Source organism: Oncorhynchus tshawytscha, linkage group LG01 (assembly GCF_018296145.1).
Source record: "Oncorhynchus tshawytscha isolate Ot180627B linkage group LG01, Otsh_v2.0, whole genome shotgun sequence".
Taxonomy (NCBI): Eukaryota; Metazoa; Chordata; class Actinopteri; order Salmoniformes; family Salmonidae; genus Oncorhynchus; species Oncorhynchus tshawytscha.
Genome location: NC_056429.1, coordinates 42,821,286 through 42,837,319, shown reverse-complemented (window position 1 = coordinate 42,837,319; position 16,034 = coordinate 42,821,286). Strand labels below are relative to the sequence as shown.

Below are 16,034 nucleotides of genomic sequence, written 5' to 3'. Positions count from 1 at the left end.
CATAATGACAAAATAAAAACATGTTTAGACATTTTTTGCAAGTTTATAAAAAATGAAACTGAAATATCACAAGTGTTCAGACCCTTTACTCAGTACTTTGTTGAAGCATCTTTGGCAGCGATTAGAGCCTCAAGTGTTCTTGGGTATGATGCTTGACGCACCTGTATTTGGGGAGGTTCACCTACTCTTCTCTGTAGATCATCTCAAGCTCTGTCAGGTTGGATGGGTAGTGTCGCTGCACAGCTATTTTCAGGTCTCTCCAGAGATGTTCGATCGGGTTCAAGTCTGTGCTCTGGCTGGGCCACTCAAGGACATTGAGAATTGTCCAGAAGCCACTCCTACGCTGTCTTAGCTGTGTGCTTAGGGTCGTGGTCCTGTTGGAAGATTAACCTCTCTGGGCTAAACAAATACTTTATTTACATAAGTATTCAAACCCTTTGCTATGAGACTCGAAATTTAGCTCAGGTGCATACTGTTTCCATTGATCATCCTTGATGTTTCTACAACTTGATTGTAGTCCACATGTGGTTGATTGGACATGATTTGGAAACGCACACACTTGTCTATATAAGGTCCCACAGTTGACAGTGCATGTCAGAGCAAAAACCAAGCCATGAGGTCTAATGATTTGTCTGTAGAGCTCCGAGACAGGATTGTGTCGAGGCATAGATCTGGGGAAGGGTATCAGAACATTTCTGCAGCATTGAAGGTCCTCAAGAACAGTGGCCTCCATCATTCTTAGATGGAAGACGTTTGGAACCGCCAAGACTCTTCCTAGAGATGGCCGCCCGGCCAAACCAAGCAAACAGGGGAGAATGGCTTTGGTCAGGGAGGTGACCAAGAACCTGATGGTCACTCTGACAGAGCTACAGAGTTCCTCTGTGGAGATTGGAGACCCTTCCAGAAAGCCAGGGAAAATGCAGAGTGCCAAATTAAAATAAATTACTATAAAAAATCAAACGTTCATTAAATCACACATGTAAGATAGCAAATTAAAGTTACACTTGTTGTGAATCCAGCCAACATGTCAGATTTCAAAAAAGGCTTTTCGGTGAAAGCAACGATGCTATTATCTGAGGATAGCACCATAGTAAACAAAGAGAAAGCGTATTTCAACCCCGCAGGCACAACACAAATAAAAATTCATGCCTTTGACAAGCTTCTTTTGTTGGCTCTCCAATATGTCCCATAAACATCACAAATGGTCCCTTTGTTTGATTTAATTCCGTCGATTTATATATCCTAATTGTCCATTTATTTGGCGCGTTTGATCCAGAAAACCACCGGTTCCAACTTGCTCAACATGACTACAAAATATCTCAAAAGTTAACTGTAAATTTTGCCAAAACGTTTCAAGCTACTTTTGTAATACAACTTTAGGTATTTTTTTAACATAAATAATTGATACAATTGAAGACTGGATGATGTGTGTTCAATACAGGAAGAAAACAAACTGAAGCATGCTTTCTGGTCATGCGCCTCTATCTAACAGTACACTTCAAGTGACCCTCGTTCAAGATGGCCGTACTTCATTACACAAAGGAATTACCTCAACCAATTTCTAAAGACTGTTGACATCCAGTGGAAGCTATAGGAACTACAGGAAGGTCCCTTTGAAAAACATTGAAAAGAGTGACCTCAAAAAAACTAAAACAAATCTGAATGGTTTGTCCTCGGGGTTTCGCCTGCTAAATAAGTTCTGTTATACTCAGACATGATTCAAACCGTTTTTAGAAACTTCAGTGTTTTCTATCCAAATCTACTAATAATATGCATATCTTATCTTCTGGGGATGAGTAGCTGACAGTTGAATTTGGGCATGCATTTCATCCGGACGTGAGAATGCTGCCCCCTGTCACCAAGAAGTTAACCTTGGCACCAGTCTGAGGTCCTGAGCGCTCTGGAGCAGGTATTTATCAAGGATCTTTGTCCTTTGCTCCGTTCATCTTTCGCTTGATCCTGACTAGTCTCCTTGCCGCTGAAAAACATCCCCACAGCATGATGTTGCCACCACCATGCTTAACCTTTGGGATGGTGCCAGGTTTTCTTGGTGTTCAGGCCAGAGAATCTTGTTTCTCATAGTCTGAGTCCTATAGGTGTCTTTTGGCAAACTCCAAGTGGACCGCCATGTTCTACTGAGGAGTGGCTTCCGTCTAGCCACTCAACCAAAAAAGCCTGATGGTGAAGTGCTGCAGAGATGGTTGTCCTTCTGGAATGGTCTCCCATCTCCACAGAGGAACTCTGAAGCTCTGTCAGAGTGACCATCAGGTTCTTGGTCACCTCCCTGACCAAAGCCATTCTCCCCTGTTTGCTTGGTTTGGCCGGGCGGCCATCTCTAGGAAGAGTCTTGGCGGTTCCAAACGTCTTCCATTTAAGAATGATGGAGGCCACTGTTCTTGAGGACCTTCAATGCTGCAGAAATGTTTTGATACCCTTCCCCAGATCTATGCCTCGACACAATCCTGTCTCGGAGCTCTACAGACAAATCATTAGACCTCATGGCTTGGTTTTTGCTCTGACATGCACTGTCAACTGTGGGACCTTATATAGACAAGTGTGTGCGTTTCCAAATCATGTCCAATCAACCACATGTGGACTACAATCAAGTTGTAGAAACATCTCAAGGATGATCAATGGAAACAGTATGCACCTGAGCTAAATTTCGAGTCTCATAGCAAAGGGTTTGAATACTTATTTTATTTTTATTTTTTATTTCACCTTTATTTAACCAGGTAGGGTAGTTGAGAACAAGTTCGCATTTGCAACTGCGACCTGGCCAAGATAAAGCATAGCAGTGTGAGCAGACAACACAGAGTTACACATGGAATAAACAATTAACAAGTCAATAACACAGTAGAAAACAAAGGGGGGAGTCTATATACAATGTGTGCAAAAGGCATGAGGAGGTAGGCGAATAATTACAATTTTGCAGATTAACACTGGTGATAAATGATCAGATGGTCATGTACAGGTAGAGATATTGGTGTGCAAAAGAGCAGAAAAGTAAATAAATAAAAACCGTATGGGGATGAGGTAGGTGAAAATGGGTGGGCTATTTACCAATAGACTATGTACAGCTGCAGCGATCGGTTAGCTGCTCAGATAGCTGATGTTTGAAGTTGGTGAGGGAGATAAAAGTCTCCAACTTCAGCGATTTTTGCAATTCGTTCCAGTCACAGTAAATAAAGTATTTGTTTTATTTCTAATACATTTGTAAAAACCTGTTTTTGCTTTGTCATTGTGTGTAGATTGCTGAGGGAAATAATGTATTTCATCCATTTTAGAATAAGGATGTAATGTAACAAAATGTGGAAAAGGGGAAGGGGGCAGAATGCTTTCAGTACCAGTCAGAAGTTGAGACCTACTCATTCAAGGTTTGTTTGTTCATTTGTACTATTTTCTGCATTATAGAATAATAGTGAAGACAGCAAAACTATGAAATAACACACATGGAGTCATGTAGTAAGTCTAAAAGTGTTATATCAACATATATTTTTGATTATTCAAAGTAACCACCCTTTGCCTTGATGACAGCTTTGCACACTCTTGGCATTCTCACAACCAGCTTCACCTGGAATGCTTTTCCAACAGTCTTGAAGGAGTTCCCACATACACTGAGCACTTGTTGGCTGCTTTTCCTTCACTCTGTGGTCCAACTCATCCAAAGCCATCTCAAATGGGTCGAGGTCGGATGATTGTGGCGGCCAGGTCATCTCATACAGCACTCCATTATTTATTTAATCTATTTTAGAATATGGTTGAAATTTAACACAATGTGGAAAAGTGAAGTGGTTTGAATACTTTCCGATTTCACTGTATCGCATATACTGTATTCGTGAAGAACTGGAACAGCTTTGAGTTCTGTGAAAAGTGACTAATGTGCAGTGTTTACTCTGTGTTCTCCTAGAGAGGCACCAGGCTGCGGTATGTGAGCTGGATGGCTTCATGTACGTGATTGGAGGTGCTGAGTCGTGGAACTGCCTGAACACAGTGGAGCGCTACAACCCTGAGAATAACACTTGGACCCTTATCGCCCCCATGAACGTAGCTCGCAGGGGGGCTGGGGTGGCCGTCTACAATGGTAAGAGACTACTCCATAGAAATGAAATATTCCAATTTTATGGTCTGCTCTAAACGGGGGCGGGAGAGTATTACCATGTATAGGGTAATCAGTTCGGTGTAGGAATGCAGGTTTCTGTGGTTGCAACCTTGGAATTTGGCAGAAATGTCCAAATCATTACTCCTCAGATAAAATCTGATTTGTGCTGACCCTTTGCTCTTTCTTTCTCTGCTCTCTCTCATCTCCTTCTCTTCCCCTCTCTAGGGAAGCTCTTAGTGGTTGGTGGGTTCGATGGCTCCCATGCACTGCGCTGCGTAGAGGTGTATGACCCAGTCCGTAACACGTGGAGGATGCTGGGTAGCATGACCGTGGCACGGAGTAATGCGGGTGTGGCTGCGCTGGGTGACGTCATCTGCGCCGTAGGCGGCTTCGACGGAAACAACTTCCTGAACACGCTCGAGGTATACGACCCTGAGACGGACGAGTGGAGTGACTGCGCCGAGGCCCTCTCCTCTTCCGTCTGAGGGTCAGGGGTTAAGGGGCTGTTATGGGGGGTCTCAAACTAACATGCGTAGTGCTTTTAATTGTGTTTTGTGATTTTCTGTACGTGAGCGGGAGGGACGGGAATCATTTTTGGAGGGTTGCCTAAAGCAACATCAAGCCTTTGCATATTGCATACAATGTTTTTCGTGCTGTATATATTTAGATTGCTTTTTTTATTTTTTGTATTAAGAATGCCAACATCTTTAATACATTTGTGCAATTGAGTTTCTTGGAACGTTTTGTGTATTGTTTTCTGAGGGGTTACAGAGAAACACCTACTGTTTTGGTCACCAAGACTACCTTGGACTTAATGGTGTGTTCAGAATAGGTGACAGTACTGGAAAACATTGAGTTGACTAGTTTTAGGAAAGTGATTCTGAATATTTTTTTCCATTTTGAACTGTCATTTTAGCTCACACATTTAAATATCTGCAATTTTGAAGCCTTATTCAAAGAAAGAGGGTAACTCCCATGGCATTTTTGTGTAGTTTAGACTAAAGCTGGATTGCTTGATAAATATTTAATGCCCTTTTTATATTTTTATACACTGCTGATTTACCAATAGAGGAAGTAGTGGACGCACATGTCTGAGTCATCAAACGAAACCAGTGCCAGTTTAGTAACGCGTAACACACACGCTAACCAACTCTTGTTGCTGCATTTTGACTAATCTACTATTATGGAGATGCTGTTGTGTTGAGCGTTTTTGAAAGGGGTTCAGACATTTGGCTTTTTTCTTTTGTGAGTTTAGAATGATTCAATTGGAAAGTGCTGCATCACATTTGTAACAAGCTGATATTTCTTAACTAATAAACCATTTCAACCTGACTGTTTGTCCTCTTTTAGTTTTCCAGTTCAATACAGTACTAGAACTAAGAGTCAGGTTTGACTGGTTTGTTAAAGTGGAGTGACTTGCTGTTTTTGAGGTAGCATTGGGAAATTTCCACCCCGGGGTTCTAATGAAATAACCTGATTTATACACATTCTATAAACCTTCTACCAATTGGATTTTGCAAGTCACTATTTTTTTCCACCAGGACACAATTACTGTCCCCGAATATAGCATTTCTCTCCGCGAGCAGAAATGTATGGCAGCATGGTCTGCAGCCGAATCTGATCCTTTGCCTAATTGGCAAAATATCTGATCTGATTGGTCAATAGACCAATTTGTGGAAGAATATCAGAATTGGGCTGCGCAGCCATAGCTCCTCTACCAGTTAGTTTCCACTGGGACCAGATTACCTACCTCCCTAATGGCTGGATTCAATCCGTATTGCGGAAGAGCAGCATAAAAAAATTAATTTCAGATTGAGCCAACATGTTTAGTGTGAATGTAGTCTCTGCGACCGTGGGAACAATGTCTTTTAATTGTCAATTGCGCTATAAAGCTACGGCTTGAATAGAGCCCTAAATCCTTTCTCTGTTCCTATTGGGGTATAATTTGAAGGATTACACTAAATATAGTTTGCCTGCAGAGCAGGGAGGGAAGGATAGAGGGACCCAGTCAGTCTGGGTCACATGATCTTGAAAGGTGGATGAATGGCGCAACACCTGAGCTGTACCTGCAATCCCTTGAACTACCCTGTCCTTGGACATTGGCTACCTTACCTAACACCTGCCTGTCAAAGACCACTAATTCCTCCCCCTCTACGTTCCGTCAATTCACAAAATAGCCTCCTGTAAGCTGTGACTAGTCTGACGGCATACCTGTCAATCACGTCGCAACCTGGCTGAGGGAAGTAGGTCACAGAAGGTTCGAGGGTAGCACTTCACTTTCTGCTGAGCAGTCATGGCTTTTGGCCAGGCCATGTCAAACAATTACCTACCCATAGAAATATAAGTATACTTCTATGGAATTATAATTGTCCCATCTGTTCTAAAAATGAACAGTCAGAATTTTGTTTCACTGAATCAGACATACTGTCAGAGACAGAAAATATAAAACGCCTACGGTCCCATAGGGACATGAGCTTTAGCCAGGATCAGGGACATGAGCTTCAGCCAGGATCACGGTCACATGCATGGTAAAAGCAAAGGGAGGTTAGGAAATTAAACATGTTCTGTGACAAATGTTTCACCAACTGTAAAATTAGTCCAATCTTCAAATCTACGCATAGATTCTATCAGATTAAGCGTTAACCAGTGATAGCCGACACCTAGCCACTCTTGTGTAGGCTATATAGAAATATTGCCGCTCAAGTTGAAAATCATTCAACCATAAGAGTCTAAACTGGAAGGGGTAATACTAAGCTGTATGGAATTGTTTTAAGGTCATACCAAGGATAATTTTGCTATTTGATTTGGAATTTTAAGACTCCTTGAAGTATCGAAAAAAATATGAATAAATTGTTTGATAAATGAATTTTTGGACTTACTGCTATTAGCTCATACAAACACATTGAATAACAGATTCACGACATGGAACAGATAGTCCCCGCAAAAATAAAGTTTGTTCTTAGTGGGGCAAAAAAGTATTTAGTCAGCCACCAATTGTGCAAAAAAAATCCAGAAAATCACATTGTAGGATTTTTAATTTATTTATTTGCAAATTATGGTGGAAAAAAGGTATTTGATCAATAACAAAAGTTTATCTCAATACTTTGTTTTATACCCTTTGTTGGCAATGACAGCTTATCACTTGTGAATGATGCCCAGCATAAGAAACAATGCCTTTTTTTTGCACACCTCATGTAGCCCATAGCCCTATAGGTGTCTATCACTGAAGTGGCCAAATAACTTCTTAAAATTAAGCACATTAATCCGCTTTACAAGGGGTGTAGAGCCTAAGTGGTATACATAAGCGGCACGTGAGTTTCACATTTGGGGAAGATAATTTCACCATAAAAATGCACCTTTATAATCAAAGCATAATAATAATATTTTTTTCTCCTATTGGAACATTCAGGCTTATAGCCTACTACCATGTGTGCATTACTGCGCTTATAATGTGATGAAATAACCTAATAGTTTATCAACATGTTAAGCTAAATGTTCTGATCTGTTGTGTCAGCCACATTGCATAAAAAAGTTTTGATGCTAGTGGTTGTATTAATATGGGATCTATCGCATCCCACAACTGTCCCAGACTATGTTTGGAATATTTATTTCTCGCACAGAATAGGTCAACCTTTGTACTGTGGGGAATAGTAGATTGAAATAGGCGAGTGCTTTTGCTGTTTGTTAGGCCTACTCATTTTGTTGGCTGATGATATCTTCAATATGCACCTCGGGAATTGGATAAGGATGCATGCAGTTGTGTCCCCGATGTGTCTGCCTTCACTTGTAGCCTGTGAGAAAGACCCAATCACATGATGGAGCGCGCAGCACTCAGGGAGAAGGGCAACCGGCCACTGGCTGCAAAAGGCCTGGATTTCTTTAGGGTGCATTACGGCCACACAAAGGGGATGCCAGCATGAAATTCTAGGCATTATCAAGTTCTTCTCAAATTGTGAATGAGTGACTGATGTAGTGTGTACAGTCTGCACAAAAACAAAGCAGTGCTCATGCACTCATCATGCGCTCTCTCATCATGCAGCCTTACAATGTATTAAAAATCTAAACATATAGCCCAACGTTTGTAGAACAACTAAAGTTACATTAATTAAAAAACTCTGGGGCGGTATTTCATTTTTGGATAAAAAACGTTCCCGTTTTACACGGGATATTTTGTCACGACAAGATGCTCGACTATGCATATAATTGACAGCTTTGGATAGAAAACACTCTTAACGTTTCCAAAACTGCAAAGATATTGTCTGTGAGTGCAACAGAACTGATGTTACAGGCGAAACCCAGATAAAAATCCAATCAGGAAGTGCCCCATATTTTGAAAGCGCTGCATGCCAATGACTCCTTATGGCTGTGAATGGGCTACGAATGAGCTTACGCTTTCTACGTATTCCCCAAGGTGTCTACAGCATTGTGACGTATTTTTACCCATTTATGTTGAAGAATAGCCGTAAGGGACCACATTGAGCAAGTGGTCACATGATGGCTTCCGCAGAAAATCTTGCGTAAAGTACAGAGGTAGCCATTATTCCAATCGCTTCTAATGAGAAACCAATTGTCCCCGTGGATATATTATCGAATAGATATGTGAAAAACACCTTGAGGATTGATTCTAAACAACATTTGCCATGTTTCTGTCGATATTATGGAGCTAATTTGGAAAAAAGTTTGGCTTTGTAGTGACCGCATTTTCCGGTCAATTTCTCAGCCAAACATGAAGAACAAACGGAGCTATTTCGCCTACAAAAATAATATTTTTGGAAAAAAGGAACATTTGCTATCTAACTGGGAGTCTCGTGAGTGAAAACATCCGAAGTTCTTCAAAAGTAAATGATTTAATTTGATTGCTTTTCTTATTTTCATGAAAATGTTGCCTGCTGCTAGCAGGGCATAATGCTATGCTAGGCTATGATAAACTTACACAAATGCTTGTCTAGCGTTGGCTGTAAAGCACATTTTGAAAATCTGAGATGACAGTATGATTAACAAAAGGCTAAGCTGTGTCTCAATATATTTAATTTGTGATTTTCATGAATAGGAACATTTTCTAGGGATATTTATGTCCGCTGCGTTATGCTAATTAGTTTCAGGCGATGATTGCGCTCCCGGATCCGGGATGGGTAGTATCAAGAGGTACATTAATAACTCTAAATTAAGCGTATAGGAATAACTATTACATTGTTAACCACTCAACACAGAATAGCAGCTTGTGCACGCACACTGCCTCAAATTGTTTGGAGAAAATATTATTTCTATTTTATTCAGCTTTGTTCAATTGTATTCTTCATATTATTAAATAATGCCACGGAATTCTAAACAAATCTTGTCTGCTAAATGAACTAGTGTAACCCACAGCCATATGGCATCGCCAGATCAGGACCTAACATATGGAAAGATCAGAGTATGCTATTCTGTTCTTCTGAAATAGACTACATTTTCTTCATATCATGCTTCTTTAGACCTGTCTAAAATAAACAATGGGACAAGGATATCCCTACCGGCCAAACCCTCCCTAACCCGGATGACGCTAGGCCAATTGTGCGTCGCCTCACGGACCTCCCGGTGGCGGCCGGCTGCGACAGAGCCTGGGCACGAACCCAGAGTCTCTGGTGGCACAGCTACCGCTGCGATGCAGTGCCCTGGATGACTGCACCACCCGGGAGGTGGCCCGTTCTACTAGCATTTAACCTTTTCACACGTACCAACACATGGGTGTGGTCATTCTACAGTGGTCCCTGTAGCATACGATCAAACCGGTGTGAATAGAACACTTACTTAGAATGTCCAGTTTCGGTATGAAGCAACAATCAGCATTTGAGCTGGCCACACTGTTTTTTTTCAGAAACATTTTGAACAAACACAGTCCTTATTTTTGGATGCAATGTAGCTAGCATAACACAATCATCCAAACTGAAAAAATGTAGGCTACATTTGTCCTATCTCTAACTGAGGAAATATTGGCATAACACGAGGTCATATTTTTATAACTCTCGGCTGACTGTCACAACTTCCGCTGAAGTCGGTTCCTCTCCTTGTTCGGGCGGCGTTCGGTGGTCGACGTCACCGTTTTTTTAGCCATCGCCGATCCACCTTTCATTTTCAATTTGTTTTGTCTTGTTTTCCCACACACCTGGTTTACATTCCCTCATTATTTGACATGTATATAACCCTCTGTTCACCCCATGTCTGTGTGTGGAATTGTTTGTTGTAAGAGTTTTGTGCATTTCTGACTGGTTGGCAACGGGTTGTTTCAACCCGTATTTTGCTGTTCTGGGTGCAGTTTGTTTTTGCATCATTAAAGTGCTCCGGCTGTTTCCCATTTCTGCTCTCCTGCGCCTGACTTCCCTGCGGCCAGTTACGCACCGCTTACACTGACAGAAAGTACAATATGAATGATTTACTATTTACAATTAATCACATCACTGGTGAGCTCACCATTCATCGAAATAACTGAGTAAAACACTATCTAGGAATTCCGAGGATGGGTAGTGTTGCTCATCGAATAATTACACGTTTCTAATTGCGTGATTAACTGAATCAAGCAATTATTAACTTGGGAAAACAAGTTTTTATTGACTTTCTATTTCCCAAAGTAACTCAAAGAATATCGATTTTACAACAGACGCTAATTAACCAGTTACCTCTACCAATCTCGTGCTGAACGTCGTATAGCCCGTGAATCTGCACGAACCCGGGTCTCACTAATGAATTCGTACCACACCAATCTTAGTTCAATATTTATTTTACTAAAAAGCTAAAATGATGATAAAAGATACACAGACAAAACACATTATAGGCTATTGATTAGAACTTAGTATAACGGGCCAAAGCACTATGGCGCATATTACCCACAATGAGGATTTCAAAAGAGAGAGAAAAAAGAAAGTACACGAGAAATATACATTTGGGTGAATTTGTCAGCTATGCTATTCTAACCCTAGCCTTGCCCCAAACTGCCGCTCTTATGGGTCAGAATATAATGATGTAATTACGTGGAGATGATCTCAGAGGATTCTCTGCGTGCACTGTTCCGCTGTTCGATGACGCACTTCTCCTGCGCACCTCCCTGCTCAACCTCCCAATGTCAGTGTCCTTTTTGGCTTAGGAGTCTGTTTCCTCACTCTCTGGAAGGGGTCTTCTGAGGGCAGACAGCTCTGTAGCTCAGAGCTCACAGCATAGGAATGAAACCCTTTAGATACCACGATTCGATGGGAGATGGAGGCTAGGTGGTTCGACCTGAATTCACCCGCTTAGACACAGCTACTCATCCGTAGTTTGGGCAGAAAAGGATTTCTTTGTCTTCAAACTTGAGTCGCGTTCTGGGTTTGTTTACTTTTTTAGACCTTGCTGCAGCTGGGGTCACATAGTCCTGTCGAAAATTCTATACTCACAGGTTTTATAACCTTGGGTCAGAAGTGGGCGTAGCCGCCTTTAGGGCAATTCTCTGGGCGTACCAAGTTAAAGAGGCAAGGTCCAGATTTTACTCAAATCCAATTTTAGACAACTAACTTAACATTTCATCTTCCCCAAAACATTATCTTTGATTTGGATATTTTACATACAACGTACAATGTATAAATATCAAACATATACTAGGAAAACCCTTCACATTACAATGTTTTCGTAATAACGTCATCTATTAACCTTTAATAACAGAACAAAACTGACATACATTTTCATATTCCATCTATCGTCATGACCACCATTGTGGCTGACGAAAACCATTGTTCCAAAGTCCCTTTAGTTCATGTTTAATGTTCTGAGGCTGGTTCTCCATAGTAACAGGACAAAGGAATTTGTCTGTGGCCTGAGAGGCCAATAAACCCCCCACATCTTCAGAGCCCTAGATCTCTCCTCCTCTGTTGGGGTTGAGAGACAATCTGTAGGGTTGTGGTCTCCTGTAACCTGACCTGATCAGGACAGTCATGACAGTAGTTTCTGCGCGACGCCATGCTTGTTTTTTTCCGCACCAACCAAAGATAAGAGGAGACAAGATTAGATTGGTCTGTTTATAGTATGCATGTTGAAGGGGGTGTGGGGTCTACGATCATCCACTTCCATTCATTCACTTCCGGAAGTTTACCTGAAAGATGAGTGAACCATTCCTTCACCTCAATATAACATATTTGGTCTGACAGACGTTTACGTGATACCTAGAATGCATTGTATAATGTCAACAAACATGGCGCCACACATAGCTGGCAAATAGCTAGCTCATTGTAATCAGTACGACCTTCAAAAAATAATTTTACACATCATAGGTGTCCATTGCAATATATGCATTAATTGGAATGCATTTTTTGTCACCAGTAATTGAAAACATGAACAAAACTGTAAATACATTATGCTCCATACATACTGTACATACAGTTGAAGTCGGAAGTTTACATACATCGTAGCCAAATACATTTAAACTCAGTTTTTCCACCATTCCTGACATTTAATCCTAACACCATGTGGTCCCATGGTGTTTATACTTGCGTACTATTGTTTGTAAAGATGAACGTGGTACCTTCAGGTGTTTGGAAATTTCTCCCAAGGATGAACCAGACTTGTGGAGGTCTACAATTGTTTTATGAGGTCTTGGCTGATTTCTTTTGATTTTCCCATGATGTCAAGCAAAGAGGCACTGAGTTTGAAGGTAAGCCTTGAAACACATCCACAGGTACACCTCCAATTGAATCAAATTATGTCAGTTAGCCTATCAGAAGCTTCTAAAGTCATGACATCATTTTCTGGAATTTTCCAAGCTGTTTAAAGGCAGAGTCAACTTAGTGAATGTAAACTTCTGATCCACTGGAATTATAAGTGTCTGTAAACAATTGTTGGAAAAGTTACTTAGATGTCCTAACCGACTTGCCAAAACTATAGTTTGTGAACAAGAAATTTGTGGAGTGGTTGAAAAACCAGTTTTAATGACTCCAACCTAAGTGTATGTAAACATCCGAGTTCAGCTGTACATATATACTGTATGGGCCTACAGTAGAAATGACAACACGATATACAGAAAACAAGGAACTTACTTTGATCGGAACGCACACATGGCCAAAGTTATTATGTGTAAGGAAAACAACAAGGAAGGCAAAGCGAGCACCAGCAAGAAAATGTTCCAATTCTTGCAAATATATGCATACTTGATCTGCGCAAACATGAGTGAAGTGTGGTGGGTTTTTCTTGCTCAGTAAAGCCTCAAACATAAATTGTACGCAACGCAGAAATGGGCTACTTCTATGTGAATTAATGAGTAGGCGGAACATACCTCAATTCAAGCTGTTGTTAGAAAACCATTTGAAATTGACAAGTTGAAACATAGCCTATAGATAATTAGCAGGCAGCGTGTGTTAACTGTCCTGTTGTGTAATAATCACATTTTGGAACCGTGAGTGTATTTATGCGGTCAGCATAAAACAACTCAACCTGGGGTGACCATTAGAGATATTTGGAACTCACATGTGAAAAGGTTAAGAGCAGTTGGAGGCCAGGGAAGGAGTGTTGTATGGCATTGAAGCTCGTTTTGGAGGTTTGTTTACACAGTGTCCAAAGAAGGGCCAGATGTATACAGAATGGTGTCGTCTGCGTAGAGGTGGATCAGAGAATTGCCAGCAGCAAGAGCAAGCTTTGAGTCAAGAAGCAGGTGCAGGTGAAACATTTAAGAACACAACAAACATGAAATGCGACAACATAACAGTGGCGTTTACGCATGAACACAGAAACATTACTGACTGGGGATGGAACCAAAGGGAGTGACAGATATAGGGGAAGTAATCAGGAAGGTAATGAGTCCAGGTGAGTATCATGATCTGCAGGTGCGCGTGATGATGGTTCCAGGACCGGTGGTTAGTATACCGGACATAACCCTCCATCCTTCTTGGCCACAAAGAAGAAAACAGCCGATGCAGGAGAAATGGATGTATGGATGAAACCTTGCTGGAGCGCCTCTTGGATGTAATCCTCCATGGCCTGGGTCTCAGCCACCGACAGAGGGTAGATGTTTCTGCACGGAGGTGCTGAACCTGCAAAAAGTTGCGTTTACACAGGAACAATACTGACTGAGGAAGGATCCCAAGGGAGTGACAGATATTGGGGAGGTAATCAGGAAGGGTGAGTATCATGATCTGCAGGTGCACGTCATGATGGATGCCAGGTGTGTGTAATGATGGATCCCAGGACCGGTGGTTAGTATACGCCAGGGGAGGAGACGTGACAAATGCCAATATATATGGCTTGGGCTCTGCTGTTCACAAACCCTACTGGTCATTATGTAAACAGTGTATTATGCCATAACCTTGCTAATAAAACAAGTTATCAGAAAGCAGTTCTTTTCATTCAACAACTTGGAAAATGACCTTTGGAGTACTACTGGTTGATTTGTTCATAAGAAACTGGAACTGGAATTCTCATTTGCAATCTACTCCAAGGCCTTCAAAAAGGTAACAACTAAACGGAATGGAATTGAACTCTATCACAAAGGAAACATAACTCTGAAATGCAGTTATTTCCCTTCTGAAATCGCTCCCCCACCTGAGGCGATGTCTGGCTGGGCAGCACACATGACAGACCACACCACAGTCACACACCCTCTGACGTTTCTGTCTCTGTGTGTGGCTGAGCTGTTGATCACTAATGTGTGTGTGTGTTGACATAACCTCTGTGTAGCCACCGGTAACTGATGACTAACTATTGTCTGGTGATTGGTAGCTGTGATAAGATTACAGTTTGTAAGGTTGTGTCTGGCTCTGAGGGAATTAATTATGTAAGATAATAGAAATAGATGCATGTTAACTTCTTTGGGACTGGGGGGCAGTATTGAGTAGCTTGGATAATAAGGTGCCCAGAGTAAACTGCCTGCTACTCAGGCCCAAAAGCTAGAATATGCATATAATTAGTAGATGTGGATAGAAAACACTCTGAAGTTTATAAAACTGTTTGAATGATGTCTGTGAGTATAACAGAACTCATATGGCAGGCAAAAACCTGAGAAAAAAATCCAACCAGGAAGTTGCCTATCGAATATACAGTGTCTATGGGGTCATATTGCACTTCCTACGGCTTCCACTAGATGTCAACAGCCTTTATAACCTTGTTTGAGGCTTCTACTGTGAAGGAGGAGAGAATGAGAGCTGTTTCAACCAGAGGTCTGACTGAAGGCCATGAGCTGATCACCCGTGCGCCTGTGAGAGGTAGCTGCATCCATTGCATTTCTAAAGACAAAGGAATTCTTCGGTTGGAACATTATTGAAGATTTATGATAAAAACATCATAAAGATTGATTCTATACATCGTTTGACATGTTTCTATGAACTGTAATATAACTTTTTTGACATTTCGTCTGAACAAGTGATCGCGCATTATGCATTTGGATTACTGGGCTAAACGCAACAAAAAGGAGGTAATTGGACATAAATTATGGACTTTATCGAACAAAACAAACATTTATTGTGGAACTGGGATTCTTGGGAGTGCATTCCGATCAAGATCATTAAAGGTAAGTGAATATTTATAACGCAATTTTCTGACACCTCTCCTTCTTTGGAAAATGGCTGGATGTTCTTCTGTGACTAGCGCTGACCTAACATAATCGCAAGGTGTGCTTTCACCGTAAAGCGTTTTTGAAATCTGACACAAACGGTTGCATTAAGGAGAAGTTTATCTATATTTCCATGCATAACACTTGTGTCTTTTATCAATGTTTATTATGAGTATTTCTGTAATTTGATGTGGCTCTCTGCACTTTCACCGGATGTTAGTATGAGACAATGCATTTCTGATCATAACACACCAATTTAAAATGAGATTTTTGGACATAAAGATAAACGTTATCGAACAAAACACACATTTATTGTGTAACATGAAGTCCTGAGAGTGCCATCTGATGAAGATCATCAAAGGTTAGTGATTAATTTAATCGCTATTTCCTCTCCTT

General features: G+C 41.1%; 1 protein-coding gene across 2 annotated transcripts in view; it reads left to right on the top strand.

The window, feature by feature from the left end:
* LOC112250933 (influenza virus NS1A-binding protein homolog A) overlaps positions 1–5,431 on the top strand; it is a 33,642-nt gene extending 28,211 nt beyond the window's left edge. For both annotated transcript variants that reach the window (XM_024421502.2, XM_024421508.2), the window contains exons 13-14: positions 3,908–4,081; positions 4,325–5,431. In XM_024421502.2, coding sequence (XP_024277270.1) covers positions 3,908–4,081; positions 4,325–4,584 — 434 coding nt within the window. In that variant the 3' untranslated portion in view covers positions 4,585–5,431. The remainder of the gene's footprint in view (positions 1–3,907; positions 4,082–4,324) is intronic.
* The last annotated feature ends 10,603 nt before the right edge of the window (positions 5,432–16,034 follow it).